At 52.0% G+C, this 12,050-nt stretch overlaps 1 protein-coding gene across 2 annotated transcripts in view; it reads left to right on the top strand.

The window, feature by feature from the left end:
- Window positions 1-12,050, top strand: part of PEPD (peptidase D) — a 125,332-nt gene that overhangs the window by 44,773 nt on the left and 68,509 nt on the right. For both annotated transcript variants that reach the window (XM_044433985.1, XM_044433984.1), the window contains exons 8-9: window positions 6,572-6,647; window positions 9,415-9,461. In XM_044433985.1, the coding sequence (XP_044289920.1) occupies window positions 6,572-6,647; window positions 9,415-9,461 (123 nt within the window). The remainder of the gene's footprint in view (window positions 1-6,571; window positions 6,648-9,414; window positions 9,462-12,050) is intronic.

The raw sequence follows: 12,050 nt of genomic DNA, 5'->3' as shown, positions 1-12,050 counted from the left end.
AGGAAGATGTTGACGCTTGCACAGAATGAGAAATTGAAGCCGTGACTTAACACATCTTCCAGGGCTGGGGGCAAGAGGGTGGAGCCTGCACCACGCTGGAACACCCCAGTCTGGCTATCGAGAACGATGGCGGCTCACACGGGGAGCTGGGGGTGCAGCTGGAACACGGGTTGTCAGGAGCCCTCTTCCTCGGAGTCTTGCTTTTTGACCCCTTGACACCCTCCTCCTACCTATGTCGCACCTCTGCTGCGGTTTTGAAAGCAAACTTCATTCCCTAGAGGATGATATGAAATTGAAAACCTGCAGAATGATGGTCTGGTTAGTCCATCTCAATTCTTTCAGAAGACATGCTGGAACAGTTCTTTTCTGAAGGGCTTTCGAGTGAGTCCAGTCATGGGTGCCTTAAAATGCAGTGGAGATGCTACCCAAGCTTTATTTATTTATTTAATTAATTTACATGTATTTATAGGCTGCCTTTAATTGCCATGGCCTTCCTGGGTGGCTTACAATGCATAAAACAATGCATAGCAGGGGTAAAAACACATTAAAAACCAATCAAAACATAATGAATTAAACATCTGTAAAAGCAATTAGAAAGGGCCACAGCATGCAGGCTAAATGTTAAAAAAAAATCCTGAAAAGATGTGTCTTTGCCTGGCGCCAAAAGGAAAACAGAGGTGGCACCGGGCGAATTTCCCCAGGGAGGAAGTTCCAAAGATGCGGAGCAGCAGCAGGAACGGCACCTCACCCCGTTGCCACCCTTCTCCTCTCCCTGGGGGGGTGGCTCTCGTCGAAGGGCCTCCTGAGCTGATATGAGGGGGTGGGGAGGTATATATGGGTGCAGACACAGTCCTTTAGCCACCGACCGGCTGCCTTTACCATGCCACGCGAGGCAAAAGCAAACACAGTGTAGCTGGGAAGGGGGGAGATCCAAGCGGGGAAGCTCACCGCTGAGGTTGTGGCATCGCGTGTGGTCTTGGAAATGCGAATCCCTTGTTCTCTCGACCTCTCAGACTGAGTCCGGATTGCCCCCTTGCAGTGGGGAGAACTTGCCCCATGGCTGGGAAACTAGGCGATCAGTGCCTGCTGAAAGGCTGTGGAGCACCCGGAAAGGGAGGGGGTGTCGCCCTCTAGGGAACTAGTTCTGGAGACGAGGGGATTGACCGTGTGGGAAAAGGACCGGAGGCTCCAGCTCCAGTGCCGGTCTGCCGGTCTTCCTGGTGCCCACTGTGGAATGTGACAGTGGGGAAAGGAAAGGAATTTGGCGGCTGAAGATGCTCGGCTTCTCCTCCTCGTCCCTCCCTTTCCAATACAAGTTTGAGTCTCTGGACTCTGCATAATTACTCCTGAGCTCCAAAGGGCAGCTGGGGGCAGCAACGCACGTGTCTTTGGAAGTATGAACGGCATTAGAAGGCACGTCGCGACCTTACTTCTTGCCTCCGCCAGGATCAGCATTTCCCTTCGTCTCACCGTGGTTGTGCCGGCATGCCTGCGAGTGCTTGCGGTAATGACTCTTTCTACATAAATCATTTTGTCCGAGCTGAAATCTAATCACGGCACGGAGACGGCGCCGGGATGAATGGTGTCCCTGTTGAAATCTTGGCATTCATCTGGAAAACGGTTCTGCAGGCAGGTGAGCGGTGCCCACCTGCGCTCCCGCTTTGTCACTGTGGCCGGACCGAGATGTGATGGAGAAAAACGACGGCTGCGTCGCTCTGGGGACTCCTGGGCCGCCTGCGGTCGCTTGCGCTCTGCACGTGTGGCCAGACTGACCCGGCCGCGGGTGGGAGGGTTGCCGCTGCTTGAGGCAGGCTGTGGGAGGTGCGTTTTGGTTTGGAGCTGGAGCGTGGGCGATGGGGGTTGGTGGCTCAGCACCTGCTCTGCACGCGGTGGCCCGACGTGCACACGTGCCGTCCCACGGCCTGCTTTCCTCAGGGGCCGGGCCCGAAACGCGTCTTGGGGCGCAGCTCTGCAGGCTTGGCCCGCGGTGTGGGTGGAGGCCGTCTTGTGCTCGGCCCTGCCTCAGGAAGCGGGCCAGGCCGAGGGGGTGGGCGCAAGCGTGCGTGGACTCGTGGCGGTGCACCTTGGCAAGCTGCTTCCACATGGTGTGCAGCAGCGCACGCTCAGGCTGCCATGCGTGATGTGCAAGGCGCATGCTGCTTATGCGGCAGGGCTCGATTCAGCTGTTGGGCGCACTCGCCAAAAACTCGGACTCGCAGCTGTGACAAAATGCAGCATCCACCTGTAAGGTGATGGCCACTTGCTGAGCTACTTGGTGGCCGAGTTCTGGGGCTGCCGCTGGTCGCCACTCCGAGGAAGCGTGCCTGCTGGCAAAAAGCGGAAGGGCCTTCTTGGTGGCTGCCCAGCGATGGAACAGACCCTCGCTTGGCCGGACTGGCAGCGGCGGCATGGTCCGCTTGGCGCTCGGGTGACACTGCCCTCTGTGACGGAGCGTTTCCTTAGCTAATCTCATGGTGAGGCATTACGGCAGCAGCTTCCCAGGTTTGGTACTTAATTTGACTTAGCTGGTGTCGTTTTTTAAAGGTGGCTTTAAATTTGGCTTTTAGATGTTTTCTTGTAGTTCTAATGACGTTTGTTATTGTTACCTTCCTTTTATTGTACTTTATGTGCTGTTGTAAACCTCCTAGCTTGATTCCGCTAATAGAACTGAAATCAGTAATAATAAAAACAAAAGCAACAACAAGAAGGGAGAATACTAAACTGAATATTGCATTTTTATGATATCCTCACAATAACGTTATGAGAGAGGTCAGCACTATTACCATTTTTATTGAGTTTAAAGCATTAATATTTCTCCGTCCTGCCCAGCTAGTCTGAATTTGCAATAAAATTGATTTTAATATATATGCTCCAGAGAACAGGAAAAGCAGTTCTTGTGCTACGGAGATGCTTCTGTGAGCAAAATGCCATCCAGCTACTAGAACGGGAGGTGCCTTCGGGTTCTTAATGCTCACGGTGGGTCTCGGCAAGCACGCTCTCGCTGACCGCCGATCGTGCTGGCATGGGCCCCGACTGCTCACCTTGGCAGCAATTACTGTGCCATTAGCAGCCGTGTCCTTCCAGGGGTGCGAGGCGCTCTATGCCTGTGACCGTTAGGTCCTGTGCATTTCTCACCGAGGACCTGTTGAAATATTCAAGAAGCGGAGGCGAGCGGAATTTGTGTCGCGTCCACGCATGACTGCCCTGTACCACTGGCAAAATCCGAAGTACAAAAGTGACCATGCTTTTGCTCGCTGCTGCTCCCTTTTCGACTGCTCACCGAGGTTGTCTGCAGGTTGCCCCGTCCTCGGAGGTGGTTCTGGAGGGAACCGAGAACAGTTCAGGGCAAAATCCGGTTGTGGAAGGCGTCCCCCTCTCCACGGCTCAGTGTCTGGAGAAGTTTGCCTTGCCATCTCGGGATGCCGGCCATGAAGACGCTTGCTTCCATCCTCGCCCCGTCACCATGTTACGCTGCCCCAGCTTTCATCGAATGACGTGCGAGCTTTTGATTTTTGTGAAACTCTTCATCTAGAGGTTCATAAATTTAATACAGTTCTGAGCCAAAACAATGTACGGAGATATATTTCTTCTTCTCTGTCTGCTACCTTTGCAAAGCTCGCTGCAATAACCCAGTGGATTTGATGGCTTCAGGCAAAAAGTCATTCGTATTCCATTAGTGTACTTGGGCTTTCAGTTCTGTAACTTGAGAAATAGCAGGGAGCAGCCATATTAAAAGCCAGGGCCTCCCTAAAAAAATTGCCTTAATCCTCGGGGAAGAGTGCAATGAAACTGCATCAAGGATATCTTTATATTGCTGGCTGGTTCCATAAAAGAGGTGGTGTGACTAGCAAAATATCGAGGGGAATAGCCAGCCATTACAGGCCAAGGAGGAAAAGTCCTGCCTGCTAACACAGATATAGTGATTAACCAGCCGACGTCGTGCATTTCCATCAAACGATTCTATGTACTTTGAACTGAAATCCCATTCAGTCAGTCAAAGCACGTGCATGGAGGCGACCTGGGCCTCCCCTTCCCTTGAATGCAGAGTTTACCTGGAAAGTCTCACGTGGAAAGGTAGCCATGTCTGGGTGCGTGCGTTCACAGAGCTTCACGTGTGTCCCCTCCCAGCTGCAGTCACAAGGGCCGATCTGCATGCAGCGACTCATTTTTTGTAAGCCATCCCGAGACGCTGGTAGTGGATGGGTTAGGAAAGCTTTTAGCAGCAGCTGCAGCAACAATTGATAAGGTTGTTGGGTGGCTGGAACTGAGTGACAGCAAGTGTGTGTGTGGCCTGGCACATGCTTGTTGCTTTCGGCTAACGACCATTGGTGGTTCTCACATCCAAACCCAGAATCTGGGTTGTTTGGGGGTTGAACAACTCACGGATGACCATGTGTGTTTGCATCCACTTCACATGGACAGTTCCCAGGCACTGCCACTGTGTGAGGACCTACATCAGCATCTCTCGCGTGGGCAGAGCTTTCTCTGGTACTGTGTTTTCCAACGTATTGCTTTTCCATCGGTAACTCCGAACGGATGCCAGTCGCCAGTGCAGCGTGAGCCAAGAACGGCAGCTCCAGCGTAATAGTTTCTGGAGTTTCTGCATGAACAGTTGAGCTTCCCTGAAAGTTTGGCCGTTGGGCTGTGCAGAAACAAAATGGAGAAGGAGGATGCTTCCCGGAGGATTATTCCTAGCAGATATACGAGAACACAGCATTGAATAATATCTGTGCTTCATGCAGCCAGTGCAGCCAATAGATGGTGAACCTGAAGGGCCCCGAGAACGGAGCCGGAGAGGAGCAGGTGGGTGCTGGTCAGCATGTTGGGCCTGTTGCTGCGATTCATGAGCGAGCCAGCCAGCCGTTCTCTGTTGGCACACTTTTCCCCCTTCGAGATAAACAATAGAAGAGCAGGGCCCACTTTTGTATTTGAGCTTTTCAAAATTCGTGTCCAGCTTGTAACATATCCTAAGATTTGAATCCTGTTCCGTGTGTTTTCATTTCCTCCCTCACGTATTTTGGATCAAGTATCGGGCAGCACTGGGGCCAAAAAGTAACTCAGAATACTTTTCTAAAGCCTGGTTTACTAGGTGGGCAGTAATAAATGTCCAGTTAGATTGTGCTGGAGAGCATCAGAAAATTGCCCCATGGAAATGTGCGTGTGAAGATTCTCTGGAAACTGTGCCGCGGGTGCCGTGACTGAGCGTGCGTGACGGAATGTCGGGTGCCCAAACTGCACCGAAAGCTCCTGAGCAGAGATTGGGCAGCGGTAGCCAGCTTTGACCAGGAGGTCACCGTCTGTTGTTCTTCGGCCTGCAAAGAGAGCCGCTGGGGGTTGAAATGTCACGGGTGTAGATGCACGCACGTAAAACCCGCCGCCTTGCTCTTGGCGTGCCTTTAATTTGTGGAAGGGTCACCTTTCCCTCACCTGTGCACTGCCTCTGATATTGAAAAATCATTCGGTGAGCCGATGGATTTAAGGATCCATCGGCAGTTCCAGCACACACTTTGCCAAATTTTTGGCATGCTTTGCGGCCCTCATTGCAGTCCAGTGGTTGTGGGCTGCCTCTTTGTGGTTCAGCCATTCTAGGCTGTGAGAGGCAGGATGGAGCGACAGGTTGGTGCTTTCTGGATGAACATGCGTTGCATTACATTGCGTTTGGATTGATTTTCTCGTGTTTGATAACGATACTGTATTATTGTGCTGGAATAGGGCTTATAGTGGTATATTTTTGTGTTATATTCCTTCTGGAAGGGGGTCTGTAACTAAGCCACTTCAAGACGATGGGAAGCAACGCATAATTTTCATGCGGATCTTGATAAGCACATCGGTAATAATATGGTCCTTACGGTGCTGACTTTGGTCTTGTCTGGTCTGTCCTCCTACAAACTGAGCACTAGCATCGCCACGTCCACTGGTATGTTCAGATTCCAAAGCAGAAGTCCATTTGCTGCCTCTTAGCACCCTCCAAGCACAGCCGGTCTGCTAAAGGAGTCTGAGAATCAGCTTCAGGTGCTGGAAGCGCATGTCTGGTGCCTCCTCGTCCATTGGATCTGGCTTCCTGCGCAAGCAGCCGCAGTTTTCGACGGTCCACCGGTGGACCTCTGCTCCCCCTCAGAACCGAGGCCTGGCAACCTGTGCCCTCCAGAAGTTTTGTCCTGCAGCTCCTGGCATCTAGGACTACTCGCTGCGGTGGGCAAGGCTGAAGGGAGCTGGCATCCAAAGCATCTGGCAGGCACCAAGTGCCCATCTCCACACCGGGCGTTCTCCTCTGCCTCCCTTTGCCCCCCGAGGGAACGTACGTGCGCTGCACTTGGGGGGACCCAACCCACTATATTGCCAGTACCTTTCCTGGCCTCCTCTCGGATAAATGAATGCCGAGCAAACATTTCATTTCCTAATGCCCCCTATTTGCCGCAAAGGCATAATAGCCTGCTGCTTTCTTAACCCATCTGCTCTTCAATAGGTTTGCCAATTAGGTTACCTGGCTATTCTTCGTGCTCTCGATTTAATCATTGCTGAGCTGTAGGGGGAATTACTAACCTGATTTTCCTCTCTTTCCCTTTTGAAGCCGTGTGATTAAGACGGACATGGAGTTGGAAGTCCTCCGCTACACCAATAAAATCTCTAGTGAAGCTCATAAAGAGGTAATGGATCTCTTACAGATAATAATTTTTTTGCTCTTTGTGTAACAGTAGTTTTTCAAAAAAATGTTCGCCGCTATCAGAATTGCTTAGTAATAAAGTAATGGAGGAGCTGGAATGGAATTAGGAAGATAATGTTCCTCTTAATAGAATCCTGTCCTGCACCTTGCATCGCCCTTGAACTTGCTCTTGATGCGTGGGGAGCGGCGTGGGCCTGAAACACTCCGAGAAGGAAGGCCCCTTGGAGAGTGGAGGTATCCCGCGCAGCAGGAGTGCTCCGGCTTGCCTTCCTCTCCCTCCCGGTGTTTCCCCACAGCCCACACCGGTTTCTGGAGACACACCCTTGGAGGACCCCTTCCTGTGGAAGGATGAGCTCGCTGGAGGCGTGGGCCAAGCGCCCGGGTACCGCAGGCATAAGCGCGCCTTCCCCAGCGCAGCCATCGCGGCCGAACGGGCTGTTTCCCACACACCCATCACAGTCGGGGGTGCCCCAGGCAGGAGCTGCTGGGTCAGTGCCTGCTCTGGGCAATCAGCGCTCAGTCGGCCGCATTTGCCAGACGTGCAGATGGGGGCACTTTGTGTTGGCTTTAGGCTTAGTAGCCCTAAGTGAATTCTCAGGTTAACTTTGGGTAATTTGACCCACAAGCAACCCGCCTGTCTGTTTTTGCCTGTCACTCAACAACCCGTGGCCATATGCGGAGCGGAAGCAGCCTGTGTGAATCAAACCCTTGGTTAATCCATAATTTCTGCGGATATATGCAAACAGGCTCAGCCAATTCAGAAACGTGGCCCAAGGACCTCGCCTTGAAGCTGCTCTCGCGAGCCGCTCTGGGCTGGCTGTCAGCGCACAAGCAGGTTAAGAAGGGCAGTCAAGCCCTGTGTGGGCCGGACGTGGGTCATTACCCTCGCCCAGAGAAACTGACTTGAACCCGGGGAGGGGGGGCAGCCGGTGCGGGTCACAGGCCAGCCCAGAGCCCTCCCCAGCTGAGTTTCTTGCCAACCACTCCAGCTCCCCAGATTTGAACATCACGGCCAGCTGCGCTAGGCAGAGGGGATCGTGCAAGTGCCCCCCCCCCCCGGTGCCAGGTGGTGGTTTATTAAAACCCCCCTCCTACATTTGTGGGAGCCGGCTTAGTATGACAGTCTTGGCTTTGAAGGCTCCCCTGCGCTCCAGGTAAGCGGTGCCTTAATGCGCAGCATGCGGCCGTTCCCGCTTCTCTTCCCTGTGCTTGTTCCGCACCTTCTCGGAGCTGTGGGGGCTTCAGTCACTTGGCGCCCACTCCTTCCCTACACGCCCTCACGCCCCCTAAGCTCTTCGAGGGAGGCCCTGCTCCGGGAACCCTCCCCGACGGAGGTGAAAAGGGCATCTACTCGGAGTAGGGCCTTCTCTGCGGTGGTGCCCAGATTATGGAATGCGCTTCCTGGCAAGGTTCACCTGGCACTGAGCTTATACAGTGGCACCTTGGCTCACGAACTTGCTCCGTTCCAGGACTCTGGTTGTGACCCAAACTGGTCGTGAGCCAAGTCAAATTTCCCTATTAGGGTCGATGTAAATGAGGTTAATCCGTTCTGTAACCATTTTTTAAATGAGAAAAATGTGAAGCAAAGTGACAAAGAGCAACGAAGATCGTGGCCACCCCCCCCCCCGGCCCCAGCACGATCACGGCCATCCCCCCCCGGGGGGGGGGGGGGGCTGGGGGCTGGGCAGACGGCCGTGATCGCGGTCCACACCCAATGCATAGTTCGTGACCTGAGTCCAATTTTTCTTTGAAATTTTTGTTCGTGACCCGATTTGGTTGTGAACTGAGGCATTCGTGAGCCGAGGTACCACGGTACTCTTTTCAGCGCCAGGTCAAAACCTTTTTATTCAACCATTATTTTAAAAATTAGTATTTTAATGCTACAGTTGTGTTTTATATGTTATCTATTGTTAGATTGTTTTTAAGGCATTTGATTTTATTGATTGTGGGCTGACCTGAGATGCCCCGCATATGGGACGGCATATAAAAGTTTTGATAGATAGATAGATAGATAGATAGATAGATATTTGATATTTTCCCCTGTAGAAACTGCCCCCAGCAGTGAGAGTCGGGCATTTGGGACTCTGGGACCGCTGGTCTTATTCTGGGGATGCCTTAAGACGGCCTGTAAGTTCCTTTCGCTGTGATGAGCACAGCTAACACTTCTGTTTGCTCAGCTGCCGCCGCTCCAGGCTTTCCGATGGCTTCTGCACTCCTGATAGGCTTGAAGGAAGCTGTTAAAGACAAACAGCTTCTGAGCATGTGCAGTTTTGTGCTGAACATCCACTTAAATCAACAGGAGCGTGTGAAAAACAGGCTTCCTGAACCTACTCTGAGTAAGGGAAAAGGCGTACAGTAGATGTGACTGCCTGTGACAAGGGCTGCACACGCCAGTTGCTGAGGGGCTTGGGCAGGAGGGGGTCTTGCACCCATCCTGCTGGAGGGATCGGGGGGCAGCTGCTTCGCCCCTGGGCGCCTGGGTGGACCATTGGCCCGACCCCGCACGGCTGTGAGAGTGAAGTGTGGAGGAGGCCCGTGCTGCGATTCCTGCCCAGCTCTGCTGTAGTGAGAACATCTGCAGGGGACTTCTGCAGGTATACAGGCGGGCATACCTGGACGGTCCATATGACTGGGAACCCTGCACGATTGAGAAACCTGCCTTCAGGTCAATGCAAGAGCGAGTCCCTTTCCAGGTCTACTGTGTGAAGAATTCCCAAATTGCTTAGGGTGTTTCATGTTTGTGACCACAGGTGATGAAGGCTATCAGACCCGGCATGAAGGAATACGAGCTGGAAAGGTAGGTGCCCTCCCTCTTTCTCTCTGCCCCTTTCTCTCTCTCTTTCTCCTCCTCGCCTTCTTTCTTTCTCGCTTTCTCATTTATGGCAAAACTATGGGTAAGCATTTCTTGGTTGACAGGAAATGCCACCAATGGGGGCAAATGCCGTTGATTTAATGGCAATTACCTGAGCTCATTTGGAGCTGGTGTTGGGCATCGTACTTTATGATACTGAAGGTGTTTCATCAGTTTCCTTCGTGTTATTGGATGACAATTGCTTTTAGGTATAGTTTTAGAGCCCTATAATTCCTTTTGCAGACTTTTATGTAATTTACAGAAACGATACCTAATAGCCATTATTACTGCTCCGCAGCACCCAGTAAAGCAGCTTTTATGGGTGTGAATATCATGGTTATGCCTGTTGCACCACAAGTATTTATGGGGGCCATAAAATGGCCTGGAGCGCTCAGTCGATCCCTGCAGCTGTGGAGCGAGCGCGGCCGCCTCTGCTGGTGCATCCTGATCTCTGCTAGCTGTGTTGGCTCCCGGCGGAGCTGCGACTTGCTCCACCCTCGCGTACCTGCCCCGCTTTGCCTCTTTGAGAGGAGCACCTGGAGATTCTCCCCAGCTGGTGCTGCGCTCTGCCCATGTTCTGTGCTGGAAGGGTTAAATCTGTTTTGTGCAAAATTGGTATGCATGTGTGTATGAATGAGACAGTTACTTTGAAGAACAAACTTCACTGTTTTGTGTGTCTGAATCCCATTAAAAAAGTCTTCCTGTCTGTGGGAGAATGAAGGTGGGTGCCCCTTTGCTGTCAGCATCTCAGCTTTATTAATTCTTATTAAAAACAATTAGCAGAGTTGTGCTATTTGGCCAACCAGGTGGGTTGTTTTAGTCTTTTGGGAGGTTTTGAAGTAATTAAATCTATCCCAGCCTTCCCCAGACACATTTGGACTGCAACACCCAGAATTCCCAGTCAATGGCCCTACTGGGTGGGAATTCTGGGAGTTGCAGTTCAAATGGCTCTGAAGGCCCCCAGGTTGGAGAAGGGTGTTCTAACTAGTTAGTAGATTAAAGCAAACCCTGAACCTCGGGATGGGGATCCAAATCCAGGCCACCTGGGGACCTCAGGTGCCTACCCTGGCTCCTTGTAACTCCCACCCTAACCCCTCGTACACTCTGGGATTAAAAGGTTGCAGTACTGTTAGGAACCAGCTATGCTTACCGAAGATCTAGGAAACAGAAGGGAGACTTGGCTGTTGGCCACTTGCTCTTGGGAGACATGAAGAAAACCAGACCTGGGTTCCTTGCAACAAAAATTTGGGCATGTGGTGCTGAGCCCAGCGGCTCTTCCAGCTCGTCTTGAGAAGCTGTTGCTCCACACCCCTGATCCTGCAAAGGATAGGGCCCCTCTCCACACAAGGATGCTCCCCAGCAGAAGCCTGTTCTCCCTGCAGAGGAGGGCAGGACGCACTCCGACAGAGCCAAGCGCAGGGAGCCAAGGTTCCATTTGGATGCCAGGAAGCACTTCCTGATGGTCGGGACCCCGAGGGTGTGGAATGGGCTTCCACGGGAGGTGGTTGAGGCCCCATCGGTGCGGGTGTTCAAGGATAGGCTGGACGTCCACATGGTGGGCATGTCGTGAGCGGAGCCGGCTGGAGCCGGGGGTCAGACTAGATGGCCTGGGAGACCCCTCCTGACTCGCTCTGTTTCTGTGTTCTTAAGCGGTTCACACGTCTAAGAGCGTAAGAGCTGCACTGGACTGGACCAAAGGCCTCCTTCGCTTGCCATCTTGTTCCCCGTGGCCAACCTGTGGGGAAGAAGCCCATGAGTAGAATGTATGTAATGGTACCGTCTCACTGATGTTCCCCATTCATGGCTGTGCAGAAGTGCCCTGTTTCAGAAAGCAGAGGTAATACAAGGCCATCCAGACTAGTAAGGACTGGGCATTTTCTCCTCCTGAAATTTCCCCAATCCCCTTTCCAACCAGTCCCAAGTAGCATCTTGTGGAGCAGAACTCTGTAGTGGGCAGAACTTTTATTTGTTCTGAATCTCCCACAATTCAGCTGCATCGGGTGACCCTGGATTCCACTCGTACATGAATATTACATAACCACTTCTACCACGCCATGCATAATTTTATATATTCCAATCAAGTCTCCTCTATTTTTTTTCCTAATCTAATGAGCCTCAGCTGTTGTAACCTTTCTTCATAAGGGTGTTGCTCTTTTGGAGCCGGTGTGTTTTAAAAGTCCCAAATGGTTTTCTCCAAGAAAAAGTGCTGAAAACTATTACAGTGTTTTCCCTTCCTTGTCACGGGGTGTGGAAAGCCGCATGTCTAAAGTTCTTGCAGCAAAACTGCAAACCTTTCTGAAGGTCAATGCACGAGGACGGGGGCGGTGCTGGTCCGTTGTCCTTACTTGTTTCTGATCATGAAAGGTGGCTTTCTGCAAAGGAGAAAACTGGGGAAGAAGTTTCTTGGCGAAAACCGCAGACTTTCTGCAGTCTGTATCCAAGACGACTCTTCCTATCATTGAAAACCTGATCTGCTTTTCCGCCAGACTGTCCTTCTGACCCCATCGCTTGATTATTCTCCCAGTTCATGGTCCA

Source organism: Varanus komodoensis, unplaced genomic scaffold (assembly GCF_004798865.1).
Source record: "Varanus komodoensis strain SLA01 unplaced genomic scaffold, ASM479886v1 scaffold27, whole genome shotgun sequence".
Lineage (NCBI taxonomy): Eukaryota > Metazoa > Chordata > Lepidosauria > Squamata > Varanidae > Varanus > Varanus komodoensis.
This window is presented reverse-complemented; position numbering and strand designations above follow the sequence as displayed.